The sequence below is a fragment of the Moschus berezovskii genome, chromosome 12 (assembly GCF_049115385.1).
Source record: "Moschus berezovskii isolate FMDL1 chromosome 12, NW_MosBer_1.0, whole genome shotgun sequence".
Lineage (NCBI taxonomy): Eukaryota > Metazoa > Chordata > Mammalia > Artiodactyla > Moschidae > Moschus > Moschus berezovskii.
The window spans coordinates 87,330,586-87,347,370 of NC_142471.1; the positions used below are offsets into that span (position 1 = coordinate 87,330,586).

General features: G+C 44.3%; 1 protein-coding gene across 8 annotated transcripts in view; it reads right to left on the reverse strand.

Annotated features, from left to right (window-relative positions):
* FGFR2 (fibroblast growth factor receptor 2) overlaps window positions 1-16,785 on the reverse strand; it is a 104,163-nt gene that overhangs the window by 50,740 nt on the left and 36,638 nt on the right. For all 8 annotated transcript variants that reach the window (XM_055424514.2, XM_088842382.1, XM_088842381.1 and 5 more), the window contains 2 exons: window positions 13,646-13,815; window positions 1,820-1,943 (listed from right to left, as the gene is read on the reverse strand). In XM_055424514.2, coding sequence (XP_055280489.1) covers window positions 1,820-1,943; window positions 13,646-13,815 — 294 coding nt within the window. The remainder of the gene's footprint in view (window positions 1-1,819; window positions 1,944-13,645; window positions 13,816-16,785) is intronic.

Genomic DNA, 16,785 nt, shown 5'->3' on the forward strand with positions numbered 1-16,785 from the left:
CACTTGCATGTCGAACACAGGATGAGTCAGACCCAAAGTGAATACACGTTGTGTGTCCTTTGACGAACAGACTTTGGGCACATCAGTGCCAAGATAAATGCTGACTACTTTCTTCTGATATTTGGGTGTTACTTCTCTTTGTGTTTCTTTGGTAAAATACCTGTACATGGTGATTCCCACTAAGAAACATTCCACAAATATCTTTGTAAGAAAAGAGAGTATAAAACTCAGGTTTTTATGAATATCTATAGAATTCACATTATGCAAAATCCTTTCAAATTTCACATTAAGGATTCTGAATAATAAAATGTTACTTTTTTTCCACTGAATACTCACAAATGGAAATTTTAAAAAGACTATATCATACTTTCTAAAGCAGGGTTTCTTAAGAATTTAACCTACTAGAAAATTTAAATGGTTTTTTATTTAATTTTCAATTAACCTAAAACCTCAAGTAACCAAATCTATGTAATTTGGTTAATCAAACTTTTGCAAGGTTTCTTAATGGCTCTTTGGGCAATTCAAATATCTATGGGTGGGGAATTTCCCTTGTGGTCCAGTGAGTGGTTAAGACTCCACACTGCCAAAGCAGGGTTCAATCCCTGATTAGGGAACTAAGATCCTGCATGCCATACATAAAGCATGGCCAAAATATTAAAATATATATATATTTATCTACGGGGTCTCTCTCCTCAAGGAGTTCATATTTTATTGAAGGAGAAGAAAGGCCCACACGTAAAATAAAACTAGGGTCTCATGCCCAGGAAATGATGGAGGAAGGCCTTTGTTTATGGATACACAGTGGGTGGGCATGAGTTTGTGGGGATACAAAGAGTCATATCAGGGCAAACTGAACCAAGGTGAGCTTTGAGGTGAGACCTTACCAGGAGCAACCTGCATATGCAGATGTGCAAACCAGTTAGGTAACCCACAGCAAGGACTCCAGGACAGGAGGCCACTTTGAGAGTCAGGGTAGGTGGCAACGAGAAAACACGGCTTCTACAAAGAAAAGACCTCAACCCACCATCGCAAAACAAGACACGTCCTTGGCGTAAGTTTATCAATCCTCTAACAACACTGCAAAACACCCTTTCTTCATCAGTTACAACAAAACCTATCATAATAGACCAGACTTGAAAAGAAATTTGAGTTTCCAGGACAACAAGCTATGTGGTCTTAAGATATTTCATTAAAATAGCTTATTTCTCTAAGCATTCATCAGCCCATTAAAACAGTTCTCTTTTCACAGAAGAAATAGGTTCTGGGTACGGATGTTGAACTTGTGGTATCTAATGACCTCCTTCTGACGGAACTGAATGGCTGCTTGATGTTAACCTTCCTCCAACCAGCTATAAGCTCAGTCATTTTAATACCTTTTCCTTTACCCTTCAGCCAGCATGATACAGTAAAAATGTTCCCCCATGGCCTAACTGGTCCCATTCCCTACACATGCAGTAAAAATGTTCCCCCATGGCCTAACTGGTCCCATTCCCTACACGTGCTTTTTTTTTTTTTTTTTTCCAGAGAAATCTCAGCTTCCAGAACATCAGCACATTTCACATCACATCCACGTCACACAAGAGGAAGCCTGGGAGCCAAGGGGACCACGACAAACACGTGTAACTCAGCTAATCAGGAAACAGAACACCATCAAACGACAGAAGCATCCTTCTCAAATGACAGCCTGTATTGACAAAGAATGAAAACAAACCAACTCTCCCGAAAGCCCGGGAGAAACAAGGCACACTTTTACAACTTCAAATGAGCCAAGCTGCAGCAGGATGGCACATGGCTGGCACTCAGGGAGAAGTAAACTCACCAACAACGTCGAGATGGTACGTATGATTGATGGACCCGTAATCGTTCTCCACCACGCAGGTATAATTTCCTTTGTCAGATGGGACCACACTTTCCATAATAAGGCTCCAGTGCTGGTTTCGCACCTGCAAAGAGGCAATGAGGTTACTGGACAAGTTTAGTACAGAATACCAGGTGCTGTGCTTTCGTGATTTGAAAAGAAGTTGAGGGAGATAAGGAAGGTAAAGAAGAATCACCTAAATTCTGAAGTTTCCTCATAATAAGGACTCAGACTAGGCGACAAAGGAAAACCATAATTATCATCACAGTGAACATCTGGCAAGCCGGCCTGGACATGTTCAGATTCGAGAGGGTGTGGAGGAGGTCGGTCATGTCATGAGCTCGAGGGCTCCTCCAGAAGCTGCCAAGTGGCCAGGGAACGCAACACTAACCCCACCAACGTCAGTGTTCCTGGGCAGGTGAGCCTCAGACTGGTCACCCACTGGGAACCCTTAGACTTTATGGCACCAAAGAACACACAGAGCCAATGCCAGGGATGTGAACATGTACTGGATACCAGGTATTAGGCTGGCCAAAAAGTTCACTCTGAAAGATGTTACGGGAAAACCCGAACAAACTTTATGGCTAACCCAATATTTCCCTGAGCACTCCTTTCAACCTCAGCAAGTTTAACCTTAACTCCTCCAGGGAACCCATGAGGTAGCTACTATTACTGTTCCTGGAGCCTTCTGGTTTGAAGGCCTCCCAGCACTTTCCGTGCGGCCCATAGATGTACTGGGACCTCAAGAAGTTTCAGCTAGAAACTTAGATCTGCACCCTGCCCCATCACTAGGGATGGCTGAATAAGATGCTACATGTCCCTGAGATATATACTCAGAATTCCAAATATGGGAGCAATGAATCCTTAGGCAACTTAAGGTGTGTATCCATCTGTTTACAAAATCCTTGAGACTTTTCAAAGATAAGCAGCACATGAGAAAATAAGTTACTACGATTCTTACCCTAGTTCTGTCAACATGCAAACAGGCTAGATTCTAATGTGCCCACTTTGCTTTTAAAATATTTCAACAGACTCAGGTTTTCAAGCAACTATGATTTTTTCCCCCGTATTAAGAACAAAATGCAGATTGCATTGTTCAGGCTCACAGCTTTAATAGTTCTCTCCAAATCCATATCATTCTTTAAAAGCACTTTGGACAAGGCATTCTGGAGAAGTGGAAAGAAAAAAATAAAAAGCCAGGGCCTACTCATGTTAACTATCGTTTCAGGAATTCCAACTGACCTTCTGAATGATTCCCTGAGCGCAGCAAGTGTTTTCTGCCTTAATCACATAAAAACCGATAATACCAGCAGAGCCTCTGCAAGCACATGAGTGATTCAAGGAACTAAATTAGAGAAGAAAGAAAATCATCTCGTGAACACTCCATTATACAAAACAGGAGGGCAGAGCAGCTGTCCACTTCGAAAAGCAGAGCCAACAGAGGTAAGAGATTAGACGAACACGCTGTAGTATGACTCTCTTCATGTCAGCCTGTTCAGTTCAGCACAAGCCACCACGGCAGAGTGCAGTGACTGATGCTGAGTCCAAACACAAGATGGCTGGACGTCACAAACAGTCTTAGGAAGCATCATGGGGTGAACGTGGGACTCTGCTTCTTAACCGACTACAAGCCCTGCATCAAGGCTGAGCTCTGAGCAGTCACTTTGTTTCAGCTACTGCCTGAAGACGACTCCCCCTGTACAACCATGGAGGTCTAAGGTCCTAGAGCTGGTGATGGGGCACTGGTCTCACCGTCACAGGCAAGAAGTCTGGCAGTAAATGAACTTGCAGGCATCAGAGGCACAGTGGAGACAGTCCATTCTCTGTGTTGGGAGAAGATGCATTTTCTGCCTTTGGCTGGACCACAGGCTTTTGGAAGACCCAGAACAAGAGGCTATGCCTCCTCTTAGAAGGGATAAGCACCTTCTCTGAAGCATGTATTAAAGGGATGCTCAGAAAGAGGACAAGACATGGATGCTAAAATTTTCAGTGCAAGGAGAATTCTCTACCAAAATCCTGGGCCTCAGGGACTCCCCTGCGGCTACAGGCTCTGAGCACGGAAAGTGCTTGATTTAACTTAGGCCGGATGAGCCCACGGTGAGACCCTTCCTCTCCTCCAGCTCTCAGGAATATCAGGAATGGGACTTGCCCGGCCTCTGAGGAACCGGTCACGTGGAGGGTAACTCAGGCCCTGACGTCACCAAGGCACGTAATCCAGCGTTTAGCCCTGCTGTAAATATTCAGTTCTTTGAGCCCCCGCTCAAATGTCGTGGGCCTAAGCCCTTAATCATGAAGAGTGCCTGTCTCTGGACCCCGTCCAAACTGTCAATGTCTTTCTTGTGCCTGGACCCAGATTTGGCACAGAGAGGATTCCAAATGGAGCCGAACCTGGCCTGTGCAGAGAGGGCATGGTCTGCCTTGGCCCAGACGCTAAATCTTGGCATATGCAGCTCGGCATGCCACTGCCTTTTTCTTTTTTCACCCCCAGGCATATGGTCAGCCGCAATGTTTCGTCAGGGCTATGGCAGTGCACGTAAGATCCCTCTACAAGGGCATGCTCTCTGGTGGATATTTACTTCCTAGAGATGCACGACAATAATGTTAATAAGTTAACATTTATAAAATGCTTTCACAATGAGAAACACATTTACCAAACAGGGTGTTTCTGCCCTTCCAGAGACCTTGGTACTCAATCAATATTACCCCATACAATGCTGCTAATATTTATTTTCTTACACTATGGCTCCAATATTTGATTCCTTGACTTGCCACCAATCCCAAATTTTATGAGCCGTGGCATTTTCCAAATGGATGCCCTTGGAAACCACCAACAGGGAGACAATTTGGCACTTTTGTAGAGGACATTCTACCATTAACTATTAGTTGCTTAATGACAAGCCAAGAGCCTATAAACAGTAGCTCCACAAAAATAGGGAAGAGGCAGAAAGGTTTCTGTGTTTTTTTAAACCATGTCCTCAGTCGCTTAATCATGTCCGACTCTTTGTGACCCCATGGACAGTAACCTACCAGGCTTCTCTGTCCAAGGAATTTTTCAGGCAAGAACACTGGAGCAGGCTACCATTTCCTCCTCCAGGGGATCTTCTCAACCCGGGGATCAAACCTGCGTCTCCTGTGTCTCCTACAATGGCAGGCGGCTTCTTTACCACTGAGCCACCAGGGAAGCCACCGATTTAAACCTGATCTTAGCTAAAAGGCCATGAAACACACCATTTCCATACCAAGAATCTGGGTAAACCTAAAGAAACTACAAAAATGTATAAGATGTTATCTTCAATATGTTTCTCTCAATTCCCCAGGTTTTGAATGCTCCAGCATTTCTGCCAATTAGGTCAAATGCACATAAACCATCTTTGCATTCCCAGAAAAGGAATGTGAACATCTAATAAACATATGAAAAGATGTTAACCTCATTAAGGAGCAGGGAAATGCAAATTAAAACAATAATGAGACACGGTTACTTACCAGTTGATTAACAAAAATTAGAAAGATCAGTGTCATTGAGTACTTGGTGAGGGTGGAGGGCAACAGACTCATAACGGGAATGGAAGTTGAGAAAAATATTTCTGTAAAATAATTTACTCATACCTATTAAAACAGACATTTTTTGGGGGGGGACCTACTTAATTCCCTTCTAGAAACCTTGTCTACACAAAAAAGAGCAGAATTACTTCAAAGCACGTGACAAAATCATTGCTTCAAGCACAGCTTGTAACAGAAAAAAAAGTTGGAACCCATGAGGAGCAGACTCATTCATAATGAGTAGTTTATTCCAGAAGACTAGCATACAGTCACTAAAAAATATGAAGCATTCTTTTGTCCAGTGCTGGTAAAATATCATTAATAGTTATTGATGAATGAAAACAAGCAGCCTGAATGCAAATGTCTATTTATAATTCCCTTTTGTAAAAAATACAGACACTCACACACACATACATACCACACACACCCTTCTAGGTGCATATAGGCCTGAATCTGTAAGCATGACTTATATACACGGTAAAATCAGAAAGAAGATACACTAAATTGTTAGTACTATATAATGTATACATAATATAATGAAAGCAATGGGATTAAAAGTGTTTACACTTTTCTCATTCTCACTTTTAAAATTTAAACCTAAATCCCCCATGCACACAGCAGAAAATGTGAACAGAAACGCTAGGTGAGGAGTTGCTCTGCGGCAGATCCACTGCACGTGTAGCTGTCTCGCAGACCGACCTCAAGAGCCCGGGAGAATCGAAATCCTGCATCAGCCAGTACATGCACAATTCCCTCTTTTCACTCCTGCCTGTGGCTAAATCTTTGTGGAATTCATCAGTATTTTTCAACTGCCAAAGAACAAAAGGAGAGAGTGTGGGGTTTCAAAGCTAATGTTCACTAAAGACTTTTAAAAATAACATTTCAATACTAGAACCAAGTCGACTAAGCTAACAGCCTACCCTCTCTGACTTGCCATCCAAAAACTAGACCCACAAACATTCCATATCCTGTCATCGCAAAGACAAAAGGTGACCCAGACAGGTTTTTTTTTTTTTTTCTTTTCGAAATTCCTCTGTTACCTAAAGCCTCCGAATTGCCTGTTAAACTCCTAGCCTGCAACTGACAACCGGGAATGTCCATTGAGTTGGTAGGACACCAAAACACCTGGGTGAAAGGTCAAAGATCCAGCTGTCACCTGGATGTTTGCCTTCCACATTGCAAAAAACTCTGGACATTTCTAAATACCCAGGTGTTCAATAACAAGCAGAATAAACACCCAGAAGCTGGAGGAAAGTTGAACTCTGTGCCAAGTCGAGGAATGCAGTGTCCATATGATGGTAAATATTCTCACAACTTCCTTCCACCAGTATCAGGGTTCAAACGGGTTCAAAGTATAGAGAAGGAAAGCCCTTCCTTTTAACCCTGGCTGTCATAAGGTGCCCCACGAACTGTAATTCAACACAGGCCAGCTGTCATTAGGACACACAAAATCTTACTATCCCCTGCCAGACTCCCATTTTCAGCTGGTTCCTGGGTATTTCAAATCATCTCTCTGGGATATGTATATACGAACTGAGCTTACCTGTGCCGAGGGCTGGGGCACATATTGCTGCCTGTCACTGGGCAGACGTGGAAGCAAACACCTGTTTAATGCTTAAACACCAAGTTTGCTTTTCAGGTGGTGTCCAGAGAACAGGGCTGGGCGAGCGCTGATCTTCTAGGACCTGAGGCAGAAACTATTCCCTCTACTCAGTAAGCAATGGATCTCTTCAGAGGAGACAGGAAGGGAATATAAAATGCAAGTCTGTTCTCTTAGATGTCTATTCCCTAAAAATGCCCAGAAAGGTGCTCTGGGGACAGACGCAAGTGGGGTATCCACTGGCTTTTGAACTTAACTCTTTAAAAATTTCAAGGCCCTCCTTAAAAAGCTAAACACAGAATCACCATATGATCCAGCAATTCCATTCCCAGGTATATATGCACCCAAAGGAATTCAAAGCAAGGGCTCAAACAGACACTTGTACCCTGATGTTCAAGCACCATCAACAGCAGCCAAAAGTGGAAACAACCCAAGAGCTCATTAACATATGAATGAAGAAACAAACCGGGGTCTGATCCATACGATGGAATAGTATCCAGCTGTCCTTGTAAAAGAATGACGTTATGATTCACGCTACAACATGGATGAATCTTGAACACATGACGTGAAATAAACCAGACACGAAAGGACAAATTTCCTATGGTTCTACCTGTATGAGATACCTAGACAGGCAAATTCAGAAACAGAGAGTAGATGAGAAGTTACCAGGGCCTGGGGAAAGGAGGAACAGGGAATTCATGCTTAATGGATACAGAGTTTCTATCCAAGGGGATGAAAAAGTTGTGGAAAAGAAATGACAAATTTTATGCCACCCTTTTACCACACACGCACCAAAAAAAAAAAAAAAAATCTCCCAGGTCATGGAAACTGTAAGAACAGCATCATATCATCCCCCAAGCACCCCCGACCCACGGCTTTGCTCTCAACAGTCCGCCTTGATTCATCTGGTATTTATGTGCTCCTGGGAAGTTATTACCATCTCTGTTTTTCATTTATCATAACAGTGGGTTTTATTTTTTTTTTTTTTAACAAAACATGGAACCATGTTTGAAAAAAGCAGTTTAATAGAGCATGAACTTTGGAGCAAAAATTGCCCAGATCCAAATGGCAGCTCTGCCACCTAGGAGCCATGTGACAAGCCTCATCTGTAAAAGGGGCAGAACAGCTCACCTCTTTGGGCCAGAGTGTGATGCACACAAGAGGCACCCAGAACAGTCGAGACACAAGTGAACAGACCACACATGCCAGCAGATACCAACTACACCTGCTTCTCATCACAGACGGCCTGATCTGAGATGAAAGCAGAAACGTCTCAGTTGGAAAAAAAAAGCTCAACAAAGTATATAAATATGTTACAAAGTCACATTAGTCGTGACTTTTCCAAATAAACATACTTTGGGCTTAAGCATAACATTTAATAACCTAGAAAATGTAAATCTAACCTACCCATCGAAACAACCAGTTCAGTTATGATCATAAGAAAATGATTTTGTTGTTGTTGTTGTCTTTTCTTGGACCTGAAATATACTTGGAAACTAATGGTCTGTGTTGTACAATGCTTCTCTCTGCTAAGTGGTTCCGTGGAAATTCTAACCTCTTGGATGCCATGGACTCTTGTGACAATTCTATGGTCATGTTGAGGGAGAGATTTATCCCATGGTCTCTCCATGGGTCTTATGCAGTTGGTGGCTCGAAAGATGGTTTTCGAGAATGTTTTTCTCCTTTATGCCTAAACCATTACCTGGGAATGAATTAGGAATGGAGATGGCCTATTGCTCTCAGCCATCTTCTCAGAGCCCTACTAAATATTTAGCCTTAAAGGCAATCTCCTGGGACTTCCCTGTTGGTCCAGTGGCTAAGACTCCACACTCCCAAGGCAGGGGATCCAGGTATTTGATATCTGGTCAGGGGAACTACATCTCACAGGCCGCAACAAAGATCCCAAGTGCCACAGTGAAGACCCAGCTCAGCCAAATTCATTAATTAATTACATATTTTTAAAAAAGCAATCTCCTTATAAAAACTTTAACATGAAAAATGCCTGATGCTACATCATGACTAAGTTACTAAATCACAAGTTTTAGGGCTGGAAAGACTCAAACATGGGAGATTTTCTACCCCAACTTCCCATTTTAAGGACAGGTGACGGTATGTTTAAAAAGTCCAGGCATCAGCACAATTAGGGAGATATGGTTTTGCTTCAAGTCATGCTTTGTCGTTATAAATAAATTAATAACATCCAACCAGCCTTCGCCCACATACTAAGAAAAACAATAATTTGACTCTTAATCACCTAAGAATGGCTCAGCATGAGTTCTTTGATAAATGAGCCTGAAACACAGAATACCAAAGAGTCTCATGGGCCATTTTAATTAAAATGAGCTTTCTGTCCTGTTTCATAATTTTCTCCGACTTTGGTTTTTGGTGTTCCTTTTCCCTTCAGTGGACACACAGGCACAACGCAGTAGACCAGGGCCAAAGCACCCGACCCATCAACAGGCGGAAAGAGCTAGACAGACAGTTGAGCCACTGGAGCACAGCCATGGTTTATGGAATGAGATTTATGAAGGAGGAAAAATCACAGAAACAACACAATTTCATTTGCAGAAAATTTCAGGTCGCTTTCTAGAAAACGATGTCTTGGAAAAGTTGACACTTTTGCTTCTTCATTAAATAAAACAGCTAATGGATGGGAATGAGAGGAGGGGTCATTTAGACGAGGTATGTGGGATCTCAGCTTCCCGACCAGGGTTCAAACCCACACCCTCTGCACTGGAAGGTGAAGTCTTAGCCAATGGACTGCCAGGGAAATCCCAGAGGCACAATTCTTTACAAGTGCATGTAGGTAACAAAAAGAACATCAGAGGGAAAGATCACCATCATGACCCCACTCCCCACTCTGCCCTGTTCAGCCCCACGGGTCTGGAGCTCAGACCAGTGGGAGCGGCCCTCAGGGGAAGGTCAGCCTCTGTGACCCTTAGTGACTTCACAATCTGGGGGCCCACAGACCTGGGGTGGGTCCAGCATAGCATTAGCAAGGCTTAGGCTTTAGGGAACTACATTTTCCCAAGATGTGAGAGAGCTCTGTATTTTCAAGTCCCAGAAGCCCATGAAGCTCGACGGAATTTCTAAGAGTGCCCAGTATTTTCTAGAACGAATGACCAATGCCACCACTATTGTGACAATCCCTTAGTGAATCCAGGCTGACTACCCTTGCAATGATGGGGCAATCTCTGAGGCCAGTCAAAGTCTACTGTTCCAGTCCCTTTATCCAAAGAGAAAACCCATCCGGGTAAGAGATGTACCCTCAACAGAGCCAGCCAGCACCCCACGTTCCAAAGGTGGTGGCGCTGGTGTTTTAGTCGCTAAGTCTTGTCCAACTCTTTTGTGACCCCAATGACTGTTGCCCTGTTGCCAGGCTCCTCTGTCCATGGGATTTCCCAGGCAAGAATACTGGAGCAGGTTGCCATTTCCTTCTCCAGGGAATCATCCAGACCCAAGGATCAAACCTGAGTCTCCTGCATTGGCAGATGGATTCTTTACCACTGAGCCACCAGGGAAACCCAAAGGTGTGGCACTCTCTCTCTTTTGCCCTTTTCGTAAAAAAGCAAAACAGACTTTAGACTTTCGTCCCCACACACTCAAATTCCACTCCTCTTTCACTCCAGAAATGACTCCAACATCAAACCACCACAATACTTGGGTCACTTCTGCCTCTACGAGAAGAGGCTAAAGGCTGCTCATTTTGCTTTTAGAATGTAGCTGCTCTTCATTTAGCGGGATGTTGTCATCAATAATCAAAACCAAACTGCACCCGGTGAAAATCAAGCAGCGCTTCCTCATCAGGCACCCTCAGTCTTCCAGGGGGTTTATAATCACTAAGTCAGACTTGCAAAAAAAACTCCTCAGGCAGAATAATGATGTTGGTCCTATTTATTTTGAGACCAGGAATTTCTAGAGGCTCATAGACCCTCTGTACTCTTATCTCCCAGGAAGGAAATGAGCTAATCACCAGGATTTTGACTACCTTTCTGATACTTAAGCTATGTTTAAATAAATCATTGAGGGACTTCCCTGGTGGTGCAGTGGTTAAGACTTTGCCTTCCAATGCAGGGGATGAAGGTTCGATCCCTGGTTAAGGAGCTATGATCCCACATGCCATGCAGTCAAAAAACCAGAACATAAAACAGAAGTGATATGGTAACAAATCCAATAAATGCTTTGAAAGAAGAAAAAAAAAATTTTAATAATAATTGGAACTGCATCCATTGTATTTCCAGAGAACATCTGGTGGTAAGAACAAGCCTGCATGTGTCTGTGGTCAGTCACTAAGTCATGTCCAATGCTTTGTGACCCCATGGACTGTATAGCCCACCAGGTTACAAAGCTGGTCCTTTGTCCATGGACTACCCCAAGCAAGAATACTAGACTGGGCCCTCCTCCGGGAGATCTTCCCAACCCAGGGATTGAACCTGAGTCTCCTGCATTGCAGGTGAAATCTTTACCACTAGTGTCAGCCGGAAAGCCCAAGAACAAGCCCAGGGGCCCAATTTTAGTGGTTTAACCCTTTCTTTACAACCAGCACTGCCTAATGAAATCTGTATCTGTTCATTCCTTTAAAAAAAAAAAAAAGCCAACTCCAACCTCACTGTGCCCATCTAAGGATGGAACAAAGAGACAAACCACCCTTCTGCTACCGCTTCCCCCAAAGAGCAAGTTGTGGAAGACAAGTGGAGTGTGTCCACTCCACGGCTTCAAAGGCATCCACCTTCCAGCTGATGCACTTCACACAAAAACTGCCCACACACGCACTTAGAAATGCACTCGGAGGGTTTCCCAATTATCCTCTGGGCTTTTGGCTTCTAGAAAGTCATCTTTCAGTGTTAAAAGCCATAAACTCTTAAGAGATGAAAACACTAACCCCCTTTCGAGATGAGTCACTGGGGATGGTATTCCAGGAAAGGGCTCCAGGGCACCTTGGGTGGAGAGAAGCCCTACCTGACCACAGAACTGGGGACACAGGGACTCGTGCGTCATCCAGAGTGATGCTGGTGTGTTAACAGAGGTGAGAAGTGCACCAGGGAGAGTCCTCCTCGGTACCACCTTGCTGCCACCGAGAAATCCTCTCCCGCGTGATTCTTAAGGACCTGGCACCTCAGTCTGCACACTCTATACTACCCACTGCGCAGGCTTCTCCAATGGTCCCGTGATGCTCACGTCTCCTGATATTCATGCCCTCAGTCACCACCTCCCTTGGTGACTTACTTAATGCAGAAAACAGCCATCAGCGGTGGAATGGCTCATCCACGATTAGGCTGCAAAGGCTGTGACCTCGGTGTTCCTCATGCTCTCCTCCGTCTTGTCTGCTCTCCCCCAGGAGGCCAGCTGCCATGCTGTGAGCTGCCCTACAAAGAGGCCCACGTGGCAAAGAACTAAGGGTGGCCTCCAGCCCATGGCCAGTGAGGAACTGAGGCTCTAGTCCAACAACCTGTAAGGAACTAAAACCCTGACAACAACACGTAAGTGAGTCTGGAAGCAGATTCTTCTCTGTTGATCCTTCAGATAAGAGCCCAGCCTTAACTGAAACCGTAATTACAGTCTGAGAAACCCTGAGACAGAAGGCCAGCAAAGTCACACCTGGATTCCTGGCCCATGGAAGCTGTGAGTGGATAAATGTTGCTGCTAAAGCTACCAGGTCTCGGAGCAATTTGTTACGCAGCACACCCACTCACGTTCCAAATGCACCAAAGAATTTCACAGTAAAGTTCCTGAAGTCTTCCTCACATACTAAATTCACAAAGCTCTCCCTTTCCAGGCTAACTGGTCTGGAGATTCTGTATCGCTCTTTCTGAGACAATCTGCCTTCCAGCCCAGTCCAGAATCCTTTCCTGATCTCCCTCACCTCAGTGTCTCAAGGAGCCAACATCACTGAACATCCACCGGACAAAACACTCCTCCAATTTCACCCATGTCGGTGTCCTGATGGCCAGATCTTTGCCTTGCTGCTGAACAAGGAACCCCGATGAGCTAAGGCTGTGTTTTGCCCAGAGCCTAGGACGGTGCCTGCCACAGAGGGCACTGGATCAATGTCTGCTGAATGGATGAACAAAGGCCCGAACAGGCATCTTGGGGGAAACGTCGTCCATTTCAACCTCTCCAGTGAGTGATGAGGCTGTATTTCACCACCTCCTGCAATGGGCTCTTCAGAATCCTTGAGGATGGAAGACAGGGAGATTGCCTCTGTCACCTTGGAAGCATCCTCTTTTAATAAGCAATATTTCACACCCCCGTCTCTCATCCAAGTCCATCCACTATTCACACAATCCTGCTCAAACAGGGCAACTGCACTTCTCAAATTCTGCTCCAGTTTTAGTTTTACAGACCATAAAACATATAGAAAACAGACTCTCAACTTTCGACCCTTCTTTTATTAAACTCTCTTCATATAAAGAACAACACAAATGGGGATTACAATTTAAAATCACATGCAAGGCCGGGGTAACTTTTTTAAAATATCAAATGGGGTAACGATCAATTATGATAATTACTGATTTTTGTAAAAAGAGACCATTCCTTCTATTATTTCCTGCTAACTTTTGACTACTTAAAAAAATGAAGAAATAAAACTTTAAGTAATAGGATGAAGTGTTTTTTAAAATGTAAGTATTTTACAAGCTTCATTCTACCTTATAGCCTCCAATGCGATGCTCCTGCTTAAACTCCTTCCCGTTTTTCAGCCACCTCATGGTTGGTGTTGGATTCCCCCCAGCTGGACAGCGGAACTTGACAGTGTTGGCTGCTGGGACCGCATGCAGCCGTTTTTCCATCTTTTCTGTGTTGGTCCAGTACGGTGCTCCTGTTTTGGAAAACGACATTATAATGTACATAGATGGACAGCTGCATCTCCATCAAGAAACCCCTAACAGGTTTGTATGTGAACGATCCAACGCTTCCAAAACTTTTGGGTAATATTTATCAATACATTAGAGAAACATTTTCTGAAGTCTGATCCAGCTGGCCTCCCAGAAGGTCCCTGGAGATGGGCTGCTTAGAGTTTATTAACAGGGAACTTTTCTTTCCCTTGTACCTACTGCCAGAATATAAATTCATAAATGTTTTAAAATGCTACTTTAGACACAAAGCGATAATACATACAGTAAGAACAGTTGAGTTTCCCCCCACCCCAAAAAAAATATCATTTTAGATCGCCGTAACGGTGAAACAATCACACATACACATAAACAAATTGTGTTCGAAAGCCATATCAACTTACCCACTGGCACTTTAAAGGGTGATCAATGGCACAGTTTATCATCTCAACCTGTGCATGTTCAGTCATGTCTGATTCTGTGAGACCCCATGGACTACAACCCACCAGGCTCCTCTGTCCATGGGATTTTCCAGGCAAGAATACTGGAGTGGGTTTCCATTTCCTTTTCCAGGGGATCTTCCCAACCAAGGAATCAAACCTGAGTTTCTTGTGCCTCCTGCATTGGCAGGCAGATTCTTTACCACTGAGCCAGCTAAGTAGCCCTTTTATTTGCAGACATGGCCCCAAAAGCTCTCACACATTTAATTCATTAATCCTGACAACAATTCAATTATAACCCCTGTTTACAGATGGGGAAACTGAGTCATGGAGCAGTAACCTGCCCAAAGCCACAGAGCTAAGAAGAGGTGCAACCAGGATTTGAGCCAAGGCAGTTTGATTCTAGAGCCCACTGTCTACCCGACCTACTCTCAAAGCACTGGAATCCATACCTTTAACCTCTCTGACATGCAGGACTAGCATTCAAGACAGACAGTCTCAACTGGAGGCATGCTGCCTCCTTTATCACTGCTCAGGATTTCCACTGACAACATCCTGTATGGCGATTTAACTCTTCACACACATGTGTCTGTCCCAGCAAACATGTAACCAAAATCCCCTTATCCTCCTACCCAAAGCATCCACCAACAGGGCCTGGAATATCCAAGAACATTCTAGAACACTGAAATTCTAGAAGACTGATCCATACCTGCTTACAAGGGTTAGACTGAGCAACAAAGGCAGTGTGCGGGGGAAGGGGCTTTGTCTCCAGTATGGTTTAGAAGTTTCCTCTCCTGTTCTATGGATGGCACAGCACATTCCTGGCAGGGTACCAATGCCCTTCACTTAACAGCCAGGTTGTCGTGGTAGAAAGAGGAAGAGGAACAACTGCATTCAGAACACCCACCCCTCTCTGCCTCACCCTTGCTCTCGAAACCTGCTATAGAAGGTGGAGTGAGGGTTTCTTAACAGGAACGTGCTGTCTTCTTTATCCATCTGCCTATCTAAGTGTCAAGGTGGAGGGTAGCGGGGCGGGGAGGTATGGCTGGTATGGACATGATGCTAAGGCAGAGCCAAGTGACAGAACTTGTCAGTGTGTGTTCCAGAGAGAGAAGGCCCAGGGGAGGGTGGGTGGGGAGCCAGGGCAGAAGGACCAGAGCTGCGTTCTCGCCTCTACATCCAGTTGCATCTGTAATGAGCAGGCAACTTGGTAGCCACTTGACTTGGGGTGTCAAATGCCCATAAACACACCTATTCTTTTGAGGGGGTCCCCAGCGAGTACTCAATTTCTATTTATCACAGGTCTCCCAGGGCCTGGCATATCCCGAAACAATTTCAATCATCTTTCATTTGAAAAGCTTCTACTTGGCAAAGTCCATCCACAGCCACTGAAAAACAAAGCGTTAAGAGCACAAAATAAATAATGAGCTTTGTCGCTACACAAAGACTCTTACAAAGCTGACCTAAATGAAGGCATGCCTCGTGCTGTCAGGTGTCTGCACTCATGTCATCTGTTTAAGTAAACACAATAGCCTATTCATATGAATTAGCTAAATATTAATGGAGTCACTCTTTCAGATACCATCAATTACAGCTGCCCTGATCCTATGGAATGTCTTTTCTTTCTTTTTTTTTATATAAAAGAAATCAACAGATACGTGCTGTGTACCATTAGGCACGGTTTCCGTGTTCCCTGGGTTGAAAAGCAGACTGGGCTTTAGGCACTAGGAAAATTGCTCTGTTCCTCTCTCTCAGGGCTAAGCTGTGGTTGAGCCTGCAACCTGCCCAGGGATCACCCACACAACATGGGCACCTATGGCTGCAGCCTGTGGCCACAGCACATTGGCAACGAGCACCTTTGACTTGGCACCGGAGTCATGATTTAAGGACAAGGGTGAAAGAATTTTGCTGGAATTTCTGGCAGGTTGCCACTTTCCTGGGGTGAAATTTCAATCATCAAAACTTCACCTATAAAACCTGCTTGTGCAAAACAGACATGGCCGTGTTTCTCTTCTAAAGGCTCAGAGATCACAGGTGAGTGGGGCACCATGAAATCTAATCAACAAAGTAGAAGCCAGTTGCCTACATGACCATCACTGGAAACCTGAATTCAGGACATCTGCTCTCCCTGAGGAGACTGACTTGACTCAACAGAAAGGGCCGAGGTTTCGAGGTTCCCTGAGTAGCAGAGATGGGCCACCACCAACCCTATCCAACCCCACTCTGGGTGATAACACCACACAGGCATGATGTGCTTTTGTGACGAGGCCTTCAAGGTGTCCAGCTCACAGATTTTATTAAGAGTGGATGCTGGAGGGGAGGGGCTATTTTAGGGTTTTACAACGGCTCTTTCTAAAATTAGCTTTGCAAAACTTGAAGAATCTGGAAGGTCTAGAAAAATAATTACACTGCAGGAATAGCTCTGTTGTGTTTCCAACATCAATGTCCTCTGCAAACTCTTCCTGTCTTCAATGTTTCCTGCTATGTGTACAGCGTTGGACACGTGGAAATGCCAGG